The sequence below is a fragment of the Berghia stephanieae genome, chromosome 3 (genome assembly GCF_034508935.2).
Source record: "Berghia stephanieae isolate SIO BIC M18660-M18661 chromosome 3, UCSD_Bste_1.3, whole genome shotgun sequence".
Lineage (NCBI taxonomy): Eukaryota > Metazoa > Mollusca > Gastropoda > Nudibranchia > Aeolidiidae > Berghia > Berghia stephanieae.
This window is the reverse complement of record NC_088362.1, coordinates 41,870,257-41,887,993: the sequence shown is the minus strand read 5'-3', so window position 1 is coordinate 41,887,993 and position 17,737 is coordinate 41,870,257. Positions and strand designations below refer to the sequence as shown.

The window sequence follows — 17,737 nt, the reverse complement described above, 5'->3', positions numbered from 1 at the left end:
AAGCCCTTCTTGATTACGTAGCATGATACTTTAGGAGGAGGAGGAGGAGGAGGAGGAAGAGGGGGAGGAGGGGGAGGAGGAGGAGGAGGAGGAGGAGGTTCGTGTGCAGTCTAATCCTCGCTGGATGATTATTCTCTATGTACTCGTAGTTACAATGTCGTTCGTGATGTTATTTTGGTTTTCAGATATTTATTGATATTTACTTTAAGATATCTTTCAATGTAAGCATGGTTTTATTAATGACACAACATTTCACACGGGTCAGTAAATGAAATGTTGGATGATTGCTTTTCGCGTCATTCGTTTTGTTTGAAGATAGCTATGCGCCGTCATAATACTGACTCAATGTAGCTTATATTCATGGACACTGACTTCGATTCCAAATATCGAACAACGACAAACAGAATGATACTCACAATGTTGGGGTTTGGTAAAATATTTTTTTCGGTTCTTAGCGCTGAATAGAATTCCTCTACCAAAGATGCAGATTTTTGAAGGTACTGTACTTCGCTTTGATAGAGTTCAGAAACATTAATTAAATTTAATTTTTTATAAGCTTCAAACTGTAAAATCCTTTCGTGAGAATGTAGTTGGATGAATAATAAATACGATGAAGTGAAAAAATGAAAATCATGCAGATAACGATTTTTCCCCTTTATTCGCTCGTATCCCAAATAACTAACTCGTGCGACATCCGACGGGTTTTGTCCAATCAGCATGAGGGAACGTCAGTGATGAGTATTTTACAAAGACTCAACATTTCCCTGCTTACATCAGGATTCGGACCCGGGACCTTCAGGCTGAAAGTCAATTATCATCTCACTTACTTGAAAGCCAAAGCCACAAAAAAATAATGATATCCCTAATTATCAGTCAAATGCCGTAATCTTGTATGTCATGTATTTCAAAATTGGCCAGAAAAAATCGTTCTTCGAATATCGATCGATTTAAATGACTCTCATCTTGGCAAAAACCTGGGACCTCGCGAATCTTTGTATTTACATTTCATAAATAGATTATTTAAAAATGGGTTTAAAAGTTATCTTATATTATTGAAAATAAATGTTTATTCTTTTCAGATATGTCCTGTACAATTTAATGCAGATTACGATGTCCTCTGTGACACTTGGACTTCTTTTCCTACCCAAGGTAAGATCTCTCTCTCTCTCTCTCTCTCTCTCTCTCTCTCTCTCTCTCTCTCTCTCTCTTCTCTCTCTCTCTCTTCTCTCTCTCTCTGTTCTCTCTCTCTCTCTATTCTCTCTCTCTCTTCTATCTCTCTCTCCTCTCTCTCTCTCTCTCTCCCTCTCTCTCCTTCCCACAGATAAACACACTCCCCCACATATATATATATATATATATATATATATATATATATATATATATATATATATATATATATATATATATGAGGGGAGTTGACTGGAAACACGCAGAGTGCTTGACAGTTTCTTAGAGCGAATTATTTATTTATTTTCACCTCGTTTTTTGTTACTTTCTCCAACAACGTTGTTACATCCAAATCTTGGAATCATCAGGGAGTTCTGGTGTTTCAGGACTCCCTGATGATTCTAAGATTTGGATGAAACAACGTTGTTGGAGACAGTAACAAAAACGATGTGAGAGTATATATAATTGTGGGCCGGCAAATCGTAATGGAAGTAGATCCCTTGTGACCGTATTGATTCACCATATTATATGATATCAAATTTGGCTTATCATGAATCTTATACCCACCAAACGTGCTCAAAGCGCTTTACAATTTTTGCGCTTGTCCAGTAATTTCAAAATGACTGCTCATTGAAAGCCATGAAAAGAACGAGGTGCGTTAAATTTAAACCCCGAGCAACTTTTCTAAAAGTCTCCGTGTTAGTGATTACACAAAGCATGAAAAAGTAACTGTCGAGTAATCTATCCTGTCTTCATGGCTATATCAAAAGCATTGTGAACACAATTTTTCAAAATATGGCCTTTTTATTGTTGCTTGATTCGGCAAGAATAATCAAAAGACCTCACATATCAAACTAGAATTGTGATTCCCGATTCCCTTTTTATTTTTGCTTGATTCGGCAAGAATAAATCAAAATACCTCACATATCAAACTAGAATTGTGATTCCCGATAGGCGTGTGACAAAATGGTCTTAAGTAACAATGATCAACGCTCCTTAGAATCATGGGTTCCGTTAAAGAGTTCACGCATTTATTTTTTCAGGACGTAAAGAAACCCATTACATGCATATAAAGTAAGTCACAGTGTTATTTCCATAATTCAATCAATTTTGACTTTCTGTTTAGATTTTGACGAATGGTTCATAAAACATAATGCATATCATCAGGTACGTAATGTGTCATGTAAAATATGTGCTTTAACACTCAATATTCGTTATCATATCTCCAGATTATATCTTATAGACGTCACAACAGAAAGAGCAGCAGTGGTATTGAGCAAAATCAATCTGTGAACTTCAACATTCGCATGAGTCGGAACATTACAACTGACACGATTATCGACTGCCATTCTGCCGAGAGAGCCAAAGTACAAACACCCAATGATATTGAACAGAAAGACATCAAAACTATAAGTTCGTCATGGTTGCCTCAAGAAGTTTCGACTTTAAATGAAACATTAAAACAAAACATAAACAACCAAACAAAATATGGAAAAAACATTAACGAAAATTCGGAAATTTATACGCCCAAGATTGTTACAACTGATAGTTTAGGAATTGGCCAAGATATTCACACGAGTGTGACGGACATGAAGTTTAAGACATTGAAAATTTCCCCGTTGGCACTGACAGAAGTTGTCCTTGATCAAAGCGACAAGATGTTAACGGCAGACCGGTCTATCTTATTCAAGAGATCTTTGTCCGACACAAACATCGTGTCAGTATTAAAAGAGGAAGAAGATTGTGATGTATTGAAAGAAATGGACGGGAGTAAAAGTGTCAGATCAGCGCAAAAACCACAAATGCCGAGACATTTCTCCAATACTTATCATGACGACACGTTCATACAAGAAATAAAGTTCAAGGCCGGGGTCAAACTTAAAGGATGGTCTGGGATATTTGGAAGGTCAAACATGGGGTTGAAGGCCAGTTGGAAACAAAAAAGCTATACCCAGACAACTGATAAAAGTAGTACAGTTGATTTGATTGTGAAATAAACTGGGCTGTGTCAAACGAAATATAAGTAAAGAGATAATCAACAAAGCAAGTCTTTCATTTGATAATCAATCCTACAGACATTTCGCAATAATATGGCCGTCTGGCAAAGAGGGGTTTAGAGAAGTTGACTAGCTCCCTGTACCTGAACAGCCAGAAAAAGCATATAAATCATTTCAAAATGTCATTATTTTAAATTGGCTCCAACTTGAAGATTTATATAAATTTATTTGAAAGAAAACAAAATGAAAAATTATTTTCTTAGTGTTTTACGACGACAAATATACATCAATGTGATTGGAATAAGGCTAATTAGATTTCTGGATCACATACAATTATTACTCTCATGAAACATTATTCTTATACCCAAATATGTAATAAAAGAGGTACATCAGGCCCGAGAAAAAAATTTGAATCTTTTTAAAAAGCAGAAAAAACCACAACTGCTCTGACAATGATACTGACCAAGGCAGAGGAAAGAATTCGACAAAATGCTGATTGTTTGAATTGTATTAAAAGAATATCCTTCTTTTGTCAGAGAGAGAGAGAGAGAGAGAGAGAGAGAGAGAGAGAGAGAGAGAGAGAGAGAGAGAGAGAGAGAGAGACAGAGAGAGAGAGAGAGGGAGAGAGAGAGAGAGAGAGAAAGAGAGAGAGAGGGAGGTGGAGAGAGACTGATAGCTAGCTAGTTCTCTACGCAGCTAAAACGCCATTCAAACTTGAAATGTGCAGATACGTCGTTTTGCCTTCGGATAAAGGTTACAAAGAAGAAATAACAGACAACATGAAGATCATTGGATTACTGCCACTCTTTACCCATAGTCAACAGTAATGACTCATTATCTTTTACAAATATCACCACGGTCAAATTAACATCACATCCAAGTTTCGGCCTAAACTTTCGCCCCGCCGACAGAGGGCTCGTACAATACATCAATTGGCATACAATATTCCAGCCTCAAAAACAACGCACAGACAATCGAGGTTTTTCCCCAAAACAGCAAAGGAGTGGAACAGCCTCCCAGAAGCCTGGAAGCCTTCAAAAACGTGTAAGCTGTTGTTGTGGTTAGACCAGAATTGTTAATTTTGTTTGGTGCTCAGTTGCCACTCTTTGTCAGTTTTCGTCACTCATTATTGCTGTCGTTTATAATTCTGCCCACTGTCGTCATTGTTATCGTTATTTATAATTCTTCTCAATGTGAACACATTTAAGATTTTCGTGACTTTTGACATTATAATGAGTTTTTGTAGAATTAATCATCATTCATTTTATTTTCTTCTTCATACGTGGAGGTTCTAACCCTGACTGTGATATAGTTTTAACTTGATCATTATTTAATCACTATACAGTTTTAACTGTGCTATCTTTTTTATATATTGTTAAACATTTCGGATTTAAGCCCATCACGTACTTTACTGGATTGTCTGTTAAATTTTCGATAGAAAACGCACCAGAAATATAAGTTTTGATTTTTCATTTAATTATTATGATTCATGATTAAATTATCTTAGGTTTGTAGCCATATTGTGTTCGCAGAGATATACTTGGATTTGTATAATTCATTGTATTCAATTATTTATTATTTCATGTTCTCTTAATATTAAAAGTTAAAGACATCATTGGTCTATCACCCAAATGAATGTTTACTTCAATATCATAATGAGTAGTATTCATGTTTTACGCACTACTTTAACTATATTTCTATTTGATTATGATTTAAATGACATATGTGGAGACATTCCATCTTTGTTATCATATTAATTACAATTCCACATATTATATTATGTTTATAAAATTTGATGCCGACCTGCTGTACATACTGCTGTGTATACTTCTGCTGTACATGGTTTTTCTACTGTACATGTCCTGTAAATATTGTCTTACTGCATCGTATTCTCCAATCGTCCATTAAATAACGATAGCATCTTCTTCAACAACAACGTTTTCGTTTTTTCATTTCATTATGTATGGCAGCGTTCGCCCTGGTGATAATAATAATAACAATAATAATAATAATAATAATAATAATAATAATAATAATAATAATAATAATAATAATAATAATAATAATAATAATAATAATAATAATAAAGAAGAAGAAGAAGAAGAAGACCGGAGTATAGATACATATCCTCGCAATCATTCGCTATGACTTCGTGATATCAATCTATCAATACCAATATTATGGCTATGATATTTTGACAATATATAACACATCTTTGTGAATGGAGCTGTGCACCATATTGAAACGTAATTGCTCCAAGAAAAGAACCAACTTCAAAAATAATGATAAATGGTTTGATATTATTTCATTAATATTCTTGGTAATTTTTTAATACATCTATAGCAGAGATTTACATTTGGTGTTGCCGTCATTTGGCCCAAAAAGCTTTTAAAAATTGGTAAGAAAAGAAGTTGACACCGTACTCTGGAAACAAACTTGAATTTAAAAATTTGGCTTGAAAAACCGTTCTAGACCGATTTAAATGACTATCATCTTGGCAAAAACTTTGAAACCAAATTTATCAATACAGCTTTTTTCCAGGTTGCGGGAGTCAACCGGTTAGACATCTATAGGGAATGAGATTAGCGGAAGAGTAGCGTCCCTTGAGTGGACGTCACCTTACAGAGAGAACGTCAATTTAGTTTTGAAGTGTTTCAAGCCGCTTTCACCGGAAGCGAGGACGAGAGACGCATGCGCACAACCAACACGACGTTCTCTCTCTAATAACTTTTCCGCCGATGACGTCACAGACTATGGGTGACGTCCAATCAAGGGACGCTACTCTTCCGCTAATCTCATTCCCTATAGATGAAGATGAGCTCCAGCTTGCCAAAAAGTTTCAAATCTGTAACTTCTTTGAAGTTTCAGGGCTGAAACATTTTGTCAAGTAATGGGTCAATTTGATAAATTTATCTTTGAAGTAATTTTTTTTATTATTTTGCGCAAAAATGAAAATACGTTTTATCAGATGCACCAGTTTACTGTTATCAACGTTATATCGTAAGGTACATGTCTTGTTATGTTCCCTGCACTGATTCAATAACATTAGAGACTAAGTTAATTTTACGTTTATTTTGTGGTTTGTATCTCCTGATATTACGGAGAAGTCCGCCACCATACCATGGGTGTGATTCATAAATACATGAACAAGAAATAAAAACATATCATCACGTCTCTAAAATGCTTATTATTATTATTTTACTGGTTTTTATCCATTTGCCTGTTGCACCAGAAGAGTGTAATACTAATACTTGGGGGAGGGGGGGGGGGAGCGTGGCTCAGCAGTACGATCTTTGCTTCGTACCCGAAAGGTACCTAGTTCGATCACCCGTTACTGCGCTGTGCGGCCTTGAGCAAGTCACCTCGCCCTAGCTCAATTTGTGTGCGCAGCACTGCGGCTGGCGTCTGGGTTATTTCAGTCTTGGAATAGACCCTAGAGACAATTTTCCTCTATGGGATGAATAAAGGGATTTTATTTTATTTTATTTTATTTATTTTTTACTTCAAGCCAATCATCATCATCATCATCATCATCATCATCATCATCATCATCATCATCATCATCATCATCATCTTCATCATCATCATTGCCTTTTTCACCCTGGGTCAAAGTATAGGCCACAGACAAACAGTATCCATCCTTCTCTATCCTGAGCTAACTTTTTATCTCATTCCATGTCTTATCACCGGCTTTGTCTGTTGTCCTTTATAAATTCTGTAATTCCAGAAACTCTTCGGTCGCCCAAGCTAAAAAAACGATAATGTTAATCCGTCTTAACATTTAGTCTTTAACTTTATTTATAACATTTGACTTTTAAAATTGCCTTCATTGAGGAGTGCAATGTTTCTTTAAATACAAACAAACAAACAAAACCAAAAAAAAAAAAACAAAAAAACAACCTGAAAACAGACAATCATTTTTGCTTCAATCAGTTAAGTGCTGTACCCTTGAATAACACGTATAATATTTGAAGGAGAAGTTTTCTGGCGTAAGATAAAGATTTGAACAAGTGCGTTTCATACACACTTTTATAGATCTTTATCTCACACCTATGCCTGCTCCCTAATTTCCTCAATCTGATCTCTTCAAAGTAGGCTTTTAGTTTAACTTAAATTAATTTTTCAAATTATTTGAATCTATATAAAAATAATAATAATAATAATAATAATAATAATAATAATAATAATAATAATAATAATAATAATAATAATGATGATGATGATGATGATAATAATAATAATAATAATAATAATAATAATAATATAATAATAATAATAATAATAATAATAATAATAATAATAATAATAATAATAATAATAATAATAATAATAATGAGAACATTTATATAGTGCTATATGTCGAATCTTAAAGCACTTCATTTCTCAATTTGATATTTTCAAAAATAAAAATGGAGCTACTCTAATGTCTTCTCCTCGTCCTCTCGTGTTCAATTTTTGTGTTGTGTGATGCAAGCGAGGGTTCACAGCGTAAAACGCATACGCCTGTGAAGAATATAGGAATTAAAATTAACTATCGAGAACCTCTGTGATGTAATGCCTAACCGGCGTCATGTCCCGTCCTACATGTTAAATGTTGCTGTTGACCAGGGACCCCTTGTAAAGCGATTTGAGCACATTTAGTGGATATTGCGCTACAAAAAAGCTCAATTAAAAATTTTAAAAATGGTAGCAAGTCTGACCGGTAACCTCCTTTGAGGACAAAGAGTGTTGATTCTTAAGCCTCAGAAATCGTAAATTTCTGAATTCTGACCGTTTCGATTCAATGGTCTTCATTTACTTCTTGCTAACATGATACAAGACTGGCACGGTGGGTCACAAATTCATTTTTTTTTGTTTAAATTGAATTGGTGAGTCAGTGAGGTGTAGTCGTGTCCATTTTGTTTGAGAATAAATATGCAGTGCACAATGAGATAAGAAGTATTTTGTTTTGGCAGTCTGGGAATCCTTTGAGATAAGACACCAGTTGTTTGAGGTATTTGTCTTTTTGATAGGCATCGATTTCATCAAACGAACTCATCTGAAATAATTAAAGCAAATTAAGACATTAATAAAATAATATATAAAAATATCTAGATCAGCACGCACGTTTATAAAGCTCATTTACATAGCCAAATGCATTTTTAAATTTGAAAACTCGGTATTTCGCTTTAAGGTCAAAATAATTCCCAACAAAAATCGTATCGTGATATAAATCTAGAACACATTCGATTAAAATGACGTTCTATGTAGCTAGGTTTCTTCAAATAGCAAGGACTAAGAAAAATGTTTGTCTAAAATCAAAGCCCTATCTCCACTGAGTAAAAATGTTTTTGAATTTTGAAAATCCATTCATAAATAAACAAGTTATGCAGTTTCAAAGGTGTCATTTATTTGGATGACCGCAAAGAGGAAAAAAACGCGAAAATATGGGACGCTTTTTCGGCATTTTTTTTCGACCTTTGGTTGTATCTTGCGTAATAATTGGATTAAAAGATTGAAACTTGAAGAGCAAATTAGGATGGTGTTTTGTAAGATACGGGAAAAGTACTCGTCATATTCATATGAAATTTTAAAACCAAAAAGAAGAAATGTTCATGTATTACCTTGTCAGCGACAAAACCTCCACGCCCGGTAGTTTTAGAAATATTTTACTCCAAAGAGTAAAAATCTATTTTTAACGGTCTTCTGGTAATCGTACGAGTTTTGTCGCTTGACATAATCTAAAATTACCTTTTTTTCTAACTGTGTTCCAACTTTCAGTCATATTCATCGATAAACAGCGTCGTAATTAATTTTTAAAAATAGCATATACGAAACGGCTTCGTCCCATATTTTGACGCGAATTCGGGCACTTCGTGAGCGAAAAAGAGGCCCAAAGATTTGTGCGGGATAGTCCTTGCTACTTCAAATCGACGTTGAATCAAATTGGTCACTCTACAAGTTTATTTCATTGATCCATAAACTGCTCCATAATCGAGAGTCAAATGACTTTTAAAAAGCTACTATAGATAGACTGCGCTTGGCTAAGAAGCTAAGAAGTATAACGGACCGACACACAAAATTGTGTGTAACAATGAACGTTTATAGTCAGGTTAATAAGATTTGGTGAGAATTACTTATAAACGCGGATGGCAAAAAAAAAAACAAACCCCAAAAAACAATAACAAAGACATGAGTGACGTCATCTTCGAACTATCTATGCTTTGCGAGTCTTAATTCCTTATCGTAGACACGTGCTTGAAATCCAAATTACATTGTTTTCATTATTAAAAAATTACACCGAGAACAGTAGTGTTATTTATAATAATCTTGTCTTTAAAGATTCTGGTGGTCCCAATAGCTCTGTCGTAGAGCACTCGCTTCACAGGAAAAGGGGCGAAGATCGATCCTGGGTTCTGTGGCGATTTCTATGGTGCCCCCCCCCCTCTCCCCTGTCCACACCCAGAAGTGCTTGGGTAGCTGGGTCAGCTAGATCTGGTGGAAAGTACATTGCGATAGACTGGCATCCTATCAAAAGGATAGCAAGCAATTACTATTGTCTATTTCATAATATAGAATCCGGGATACATTCCGGCTTTGTGTGCCTAATGGGCCTAATGAGTCTGAAGGACTACTTTGTTTTCAACAAAAATTATAATTTTGAAATAATACCAGCAAAAAACAGTGGTAAAAGATTGCTAGATTAGAAAACCATGATTTTCATCATGCTTACCTGTCTAATGAAAAGTATTGTCCTCCCAAACTCCAAGACTGATTGCTGAATATCTTCTCCTAAGCCGGATAAGGCTACGCATCCCTGACAGATCACACCTAGCTCCTGGGTCCAACCCCATCCATACAGACGTTGAGGTTCAACTCGTCTTTCCATGAACGCCGAGAGAGATTCTTCTTGAATATTAACAGTATTAACACTTTGTGTTTGAATATATGAAGATTGTTTATGGTACGTAATTCCGGGTACATTGCCACCTTTGAGGCAATTAACAATTGTACTTGTTCGATCTACAATTCTGTCTATATCTTTCAAACCCTCGTAATTACTTCCATGTACTTTATTAGTTGAAATTGTTTGTTTCTCGAGATAACCATCAGGTTTACTACTTTCTTTACCGGTGGATAAAGCTTGTTTTTTCAACAAATTTGAAAACTTAATTGTTTCAGTTTTCCAATTTTCAACTGATGTTACAGGTATACGATTCCCCAAATAGCTTCTTCGGACATGTTCTGATTTGGATGGTGTCACAACTTCATCAATATCGTTTTCTCTGAAATTGCCTCCCCTCTTGCCCTCAACTGCAGTATTGTTTTTGTTTGATTCATTTTGAAATATTCCTTGGATGGTATGAGTCATTACTTGAAATGAGTACTGAAGAATCTGGATTAAACAAAGAGTTATTCCATGAAAGTTGTGGTTTTGATGTTCATTCGAATGACACAAACATGTGTTACAAGTAAATATTTCACTAAGAATTATATGTAAAATTAAATAATGGAAAAGTACCATAAAAAAACTGCTGTATTGCTGTAGTCTGAAAAAAAAAACATGTACTAAAAATTTTGGTCAGAAAACTCATCCTCCAAATATCGATCGATTAAAATGATCGTTGACTTTTAAAACAGTATAAAACAACCAAAAGGTTTCTCTTTAGTATGTCGTTCTTATTGAGTACCTACTCTATAATGTTAAAATATTGTTATTAATTTGTTTTGACAAGATACCGCGTAATAACCACTAGATTTGCCCCAAGCGCTTTACAAAGGGTCCCAACCAAACAGCAATATCAAACCATCTGTAGGACTGGACATGCAGCTTATCAGACACTTGTATAATTTTGTTTCAAAACAAACAAAGCTGTTACATATTTCGTGGTGAGAAAATGCGAGTAAAGAGCCTGTCCTACGGATTCAACTTTTTGCAGCCAACAGCAGGATTCGAACCTTTGATCTACCATGCAAGCTGACTGGCATACAATCAGACCACAAAGCATATAGAAATATGGCTATTTTGTATAGCATCAAAGAGAGCTGAAAACGAAGTCTTTCCTTACTGAACCTCTACGTACCAGTGGGTTTGGATTCAAAGCTGCTTCTCTGAGGACAGCAGCAATAAAAAGGTCGGACAGCAATATTCGAACTTTGTCTAATTTGCTGCATGGTGGAGACTTGCTTAGTCTGGTTTTGACGTCAGTTCTACGACATCCAACACCGTCATCTCTGTCATTTGTTGGTTTGGACTCAGGCATGGTTGCAAGTTGTTGTAGTAGAAATAGAATCCTGATCATTGCTAAAGAGTTTGCCAGAGCCACATGCCTGTAAAATTATCAAATTGAAGTTGCTGATAAGTAATGAATTCATTCATTCATAACCGTTAGGCCCCAAAAAATTGTTACTTAACATATTCGCCTTCTTTGACGGGGGATTGAACCTCAAAACTCCTGATTATTTATCAAACGTTATGCATTACAGAGATTACCCGATAGCTAGCCCGATTGATCAAGATGTAAAGACAATTATAGGAGAGTATGTTCCATTTTTCTCCGGCACCAGTGATTATTCCCAATTATTTCAATTGTCCATCCGGAAGTTGTGCCACTTAGACCTGGCAGAAATCACTTAGGGGTAGAAAAACATCTCATCAAAGGGTACAACGAGAGATACAGTGGGGATTTTTTTCCAAGGACTCAACTTTGCGCCGTACAGACTCGAACCGGAGACACATAAGTCCAAAGATGAGTGACATTCCACACGACAACAAGTCATGGCTTGTGGTTATTAACCTATTTCAGATATGAGAAAATAAGATGTCAATAATGTTCACCTTTGAGGGTTAAATTCATCAACTTACCCTGGGTTTGTGACAGATCTGAAAGCTTCATACTCATACAGTTGTCGTGAGTAGCTCTGAAGATCTCCATGTTGACGATGACAACGCTTCAACTGTGCAAGCTTGTCAGACATGGACCCCAAAAGCAGCACAATCAGGCATTCAATTTCCAAATCGATGTCCTCGAAATAACTTTAAAAAAAAACAACAAGAAAAGAAAAGATTAGCAAAAAAGTATAATCTTGGTATAGAGATGAAATTTGAGAGATTATATGATGAAAAAAAGATTAATATGGTCATTCTTAAAGCAAATTTCTATGGACTCACCACATTTAATATACTTTATAATCCCTTATTTATTTCTCCACCAGGCTACGTAAAACTAAAACCAACCTCTATTTCATATATATATATAATGGTTTCATATAAAACATATCTGAAAGTTAATATATATATATATATATATATATATGTATGTGTGTGTGTGTGTGTGTGTGTGTGCGCGCGCGTGCGCGCATATATATAGATAGAATGAAGATGACGTCATTCAGGTCTTTGTTATTGTTTTTTGCCACCCATATTTATAATTCTCACTAAACTGTAATATCCAGACTATAAAAGTTCATGGTTACATATAGTTTGGTGCGTTGGTCCGTTATAATTCCGGATTACAATGTTGTGAGTTTCTAAGCCACCCGCATACTATCCATATTTCCACGCACTATAAAAATAATAAGAAATAAACGAATAAGAAATTAACCAAAAAAACAAAACAAAACAAAACCATTCGGCGTGGCCAATAACCGGATTAACCCTCTCTTTACCACCTATTGGAAAATCGTCACATTTGTTACCATGGAACCATCACTTTTCTCATCCAGATTTCATTTCTTTTTGCTATAGCTACAAAAACTTGACATTCTGTAACAGAGCTCATATTGTCGATACAATATTATGTATAGAATGTGCGTGCTGCTTTTCTGTTTGAGCTAGAAATGTCTATTTTTGTGTTGGATGGGGATGAAGTTTTGGGGAAAATTCTGAAAATGGCTGGTAAGGAGAGAGTTAATGTCAATATGACCAATAAACCATTGATCACAAGTAGGATATCAGAAAATACTTTAATAAACTTGAATTGATATGTTGAAAACCAAATTGATGTCGTTGCAGGTGTTCTTGGGGTATTCAGACCTGAACAGTGTCAATGATTAAAACAAACATACTGTAAATTACGATATATTTAAAAATTACCCATTTAATTTATACTCATGACATCGTAACTCGCTACCAAAGGGCGCAATCAAAACTTAAATATGTTCTGCACCATTGGCAAAAAAACCGTGAGATGAAATCTTACATAGCTTTGGAGTTATTCAAATCTGAAATGTGTCAATATTAAAAGAAACACACTGGTAAACTCTACTATTTTCAGCTTCTCACACCTAATTCACTATCGTCACGAAAAATCCACTATCCTCTGTGATCAAACCACAGACGGGTCTGTGAATAACGACAACCATAAACACAAACGATATTGGATTTTGCGTGATGATAATGAATTAGGCATGAGGAGCTGAAATTAGTAGAGTTTGCGTTTAACAAGCATTACCATAGTCATTTTGGCAACGCTGAAAGCACATTTATTAGTGATTTAGCACTTACCTTCTCGCTAAATAAACTGCTGTCCTACAAATAACTCTTCCACCAAATTATGTGCGTATAGTCTTAAGCAACGTATATTATACAATCATGCAAACCATATTATTCTTTTATTTCTCACGCCTAATACCACCTAATTTATACCATAACGCAAAATCAACGATCGGTTGTGCTTATAGAATGGTACTTGACGTCAAAATCAACGATCGGTTGTGTTTATAGAATGGGACTTTACGTCAAAATTAACGATCGGTTGTGCTTATAGAATGGGACTTGATGTCAAAATCAACGATCGGTTGTGCTTATAGAATGGGACTTGACGTCAAAATCAACGATCGGTTGTGTTTATAGACTGGGACTTTACGTCAAAATCAACGATCGGTTGTGTTTATAGAATGGGACTTGACGTCAAAATCAACGATCGGTTGTGTTTATAGAATGGGACTTGACGTCAAAATCAACGATCGGTTGTGTTTATAGAATGGGACTTGACGTCAAAATCAACGATTGGTTGTGTTTATAGAATGGGACTTGACGTCAAAATCAACGATCGGTTGTGTTTATAGAATGGGACTTTACGTCAAAATCAACGATCGGTTGTGCTTATAGAATGGGACTTGACGTCAAAATCAACGATCGGTTGTGCTTATAGAATGGGACGACGTCAAAATCAACGATCGGTTGTGTTTATAGAATGGGACTTGACGTCAAAATCAACGATCGGTTGTGTTTATAGAATGGGACTTGACGTCAAAATCAACGATCGGTTGTGTTTATATAGAATGGGACTTGACGTCAAAATCACTACGTCTGGCTCTATCAATGAAAGCATCTCAAGCAAAAATTATTACTATTCAATTATGCAAAATAGACTATCCCGATGAAATTAAACTACTGTTCCACAAAAAACAACAAGAAAAAAAAAAAACAAAAAAAAAAACAAAACAAAACAAAACAAACAATACAAAACAAACCAAAAATAAACCCCGAAAAAACAAAACAAAACAAAACAAAAATAAAACCAATAACACAAACACTATAAAATGTACGTATTTCATTCTTAAGCAATATACTTATACAATCACACAAACATCACTGTTTTCAGCTTCTCAAGCAAAATTCACTACGAATGAGACTTTAAAAACCACTATTATATTAAGGATCACATTGTGAGTAATTTCCAACCATCTATTTATTTTGGATGAATCTTGCCATTGCCATTGTAACGGCTCCCACAAAGAAAAAGGAACAGGTCTGAGGTTCGATCCCTTTCATCTTTCTTTCTTGCTTTGTCTGGTACCTTTTATACACACTTGTTCAGATCTTTATCTTAACCGGTGTCTGCTCCTTAATTTCTTAATTTGATATTTTCAAATAATAGAAATAGAGCAACTCAAATGGCTTCGATCTCGTCCTCTCGTGTTCAATGTTTTTGTTGCGTGATGCAAGAGAGGGTCCACGGCGTAAAACGCGTACCTTTGTGAAGAATATGGGTATTAAAATTGTCCCAACTATCGGGAGCCTCTGTGATGTAATGGTAGCACGTCTGACCTGTAATCAGAAGGTCGGATGTTCGATCCCAAGTCGAGGCAGACAGGTTTTCTTTCTGGTATTTTTCTTTCTTGCTTTTCCTGGCACCTTTTATACAAACGTGTTCAATTCTTAATCTTTTTTTGCACGGCGATGTTGTGAGCGTGTTACACCAGCATATAATTATGCAATGTTGAAACGATCTAATTATTGATGTTATGCGTTTAGCTAAAATTTTCACAACATCCGCAAGCCGGATATAACGTACAAACACACAAAACTATGTGTGACCTTAAACGTTTATAGTCTGATTAATACAATTTACTGAGAACTACTCATAAATATGGCTGGATAAATACAATAACAAAGAGACTAGTGAAGTCACTTTCGTTCCTTCTATAAATGAGCTTACAAGGAATCTGGTACAAAGGCTCGTCGAAATGGCGTTTATTCGCCTTTATCTATTGAAATAAACAGATTGGTCTTGTCAGATTGAGTATTTACTCTATATTCATATACAAGAGAAAACAATGGTACTTTCCTTATTGTGTATTGCTGAACAGCTTGTTGAATTTTGGTGAATTTTGCCAATTAAATAAAATCATTTGAAAATTTTTGGACAAAAAGTCGTCGTTAATATCAATCGGTTGAAATGATCCTCATCTTGTCAAAGACTCCCCAACCCGAGACTTCCCTAAGGCCATTTCAATCAATTGATATTTGAATGACGAGTTTTCTGATCAATTTTTTAAAACTCTTTTTTTTTGCTTCAGAACATGCAGAATTGTGGATCAATTCATTTATCCAGATAACTATTCACTGCACAAGAAATTATAGTCTCGCGCTACTTACTGTTCGACAAAGGACAGAAGCAAGTTGGTGATGTCCACGGGTCCTGTATTGACAGACACTCCTAGAAAACTGTTTTTGAACATATTGAGCCAGTTCGGATGGCCCATTTTAACTCTTACTTCTTCCAGCACATCTGTCCGCATTGTGTTCACTTCTTTTGGTAAATATCGTAACATCCTTGCTAAATATTTCCCATGAAAAACAGTAGTTGCTGTCGTTTGTACATCGATACAAACAGTTTTTTGAGTCCGAGTTCGATGTAAATAATGATACTTCCTTTTTGTGTTGTAGTAGTTGTCAGCATTAGAATAACAATTATACAGTCCGGTGAATGGATTACAAACACCATAAGGAGGCAATGGCGTCCAAGCTAATGTTAATTGAGTGTATGATAAACACTTTGGCAAACGGTAACATTTCAACATTTTAAAAACAGAAAGAAAGATAGTAGAGGAGTGGTGAAAAAACTTTACGACATTGTAAAACAATTTTGTTTTTTACAAGTGTTTTACTCTTCGTGATCTTTGACTTGCATTGACGTTGTTTATAATCTGTTTCTTGTCATCATTTTCGAAGTTCTTGTTGTTGGTGAGATTTTGGATAAAAATACGACTGTGCTCTTCTATGTTTGGCGTGAAACTCATCTAATCAAAACATTACTGTTATATTATCAGGGACTTTGTCACAACTTCTTCACTTCCACTTTAAGATAAATTATATAAACTAAAAAAGCGAATCGGTCACATAATATAGGTATAGTTAAAAATGAAGTTTTCAAACATGACAAGAAAACATTAGCAATGTGGTTTTATTTATACTTCGTAACATTGGTGTAAAATTATGGTAATTCAAATACGACCGCATTTTGGCTTTATTAATAATACTGCGGAGTGACAATACGTTCAAAGAATAAAATGCTTTGTAATAATGTTGAGCCTTCACAGGCTGTGTTTACTTTTACTATAACTTGATATTAAAATGTACAATTGTTACCAAGAGAGCAATAACAAGGAAGCAGCTCGAGGATCAAGTATGCTCGAGTGTTGTTACTGCTCTGAAAATGGTGAAAACCGTTAATGTTTACTTTTTCAACCAGATAAGTAATGAGGGAAATTGTGATTTGATATACATTTGGTCCCGCTGGTAATGGGTTAATAAATCACCGACGTTAAACAGACATAAACAACAAAGCGGATATTGATTATAGATATTAACAGCAATGAAGTCGTGACAGTATGTTTTCTTACGGATGTCCACGTTAACTTCCGTACTCTGAAAAAACCCAACATATTTAAACATTTGGCTAGAAAACTCCTCTTTCAAATATTCATCAATTGAAATGACCCTCATCTTCGAAAAGTCCCAGGTTTGAGGGTTTTTGCCAAGATGAGGGTCATTTAAATTAATCGATATTTGAAGGACGGATTTTCTGGCCAAATTTTTAAAATATGTGTTTTTTTTGTAGAGTGGAGTGCGGCAGTTAACTGGTTAAATTACGTGTGATTGTTTTCGGTTGATTGGTGATCCTGTTTGCCTCTGGTCATCAACTGATTGTAAGCAAAGCTTACTTGTTGTGATTTGTATGTATTACTATTGACTGCTGACTACCGGGTTGTTGACCTCATTGTGTCGTACTGAACTCAGTTGCTTTCATGAAATCCGACCAGTAATAACAAGCACACATGGCCATGTGACCGAATGGTTCGAG

General features: G+C 35.2%; 2 protein-coding genes across 2 annotated transcripts in view; one reads left to right on the top strand and one right to left on the bottom strand.

Annotated features, from left to right (window-relative positions):
* The window catches only part of LOC144969237 (gamma-aminobutyric acid type B receptor subunit 2-like), a 49,766-nt gene extending 46,576 nt beyond the window's left edge, over window positions 1-3,190 (top strand). The window contains exons 17-18 of the mRNA XM_078908349.1: window positions 1,080-1,149; window positions 2,397-3,190. Coding sequence (XP_078764475.1) covers window positions 1,080-1,149; window positions 2,397-3,164 — 838 coding nt within the window. The 3' untranslated portion in view covers window positions 3,165-3,190. The remainder of the gene's footprint in view (window positions 1-1,079; window positions 1,150-2,396) is intronic.
* Window positions 3,191-7,584: 4,394 nt separating this feature from the next.
* LOC144967751 (uncharacterized) lies at window positions 7,585-16,765 on the bottom strand. The gene is made up of 5 exons (XM_078905342.1): window positions 16,030-16,765; window positions 12,010-12,180; window positions 11,228-11,474; window positions 9,877-10,539; window positions 7,585-8,202 (listed from the first exon to the last, which is right to left on the bottom strand). The coding sequence occupies exons 1-5, from the start codon at window positions 16,452-16,454 to the stop codon at window positions 8,038-8,040; spliced, it is 1,671 nt and encodes a 556-aa protein (XP_078761468.1). The 5' UTR covers window positions 16,455-16,765; the 3' UTR covers window positions 7,585-8,037.
* Window positions 16,766-17,737: the final 972 nt, after the last annotated feature.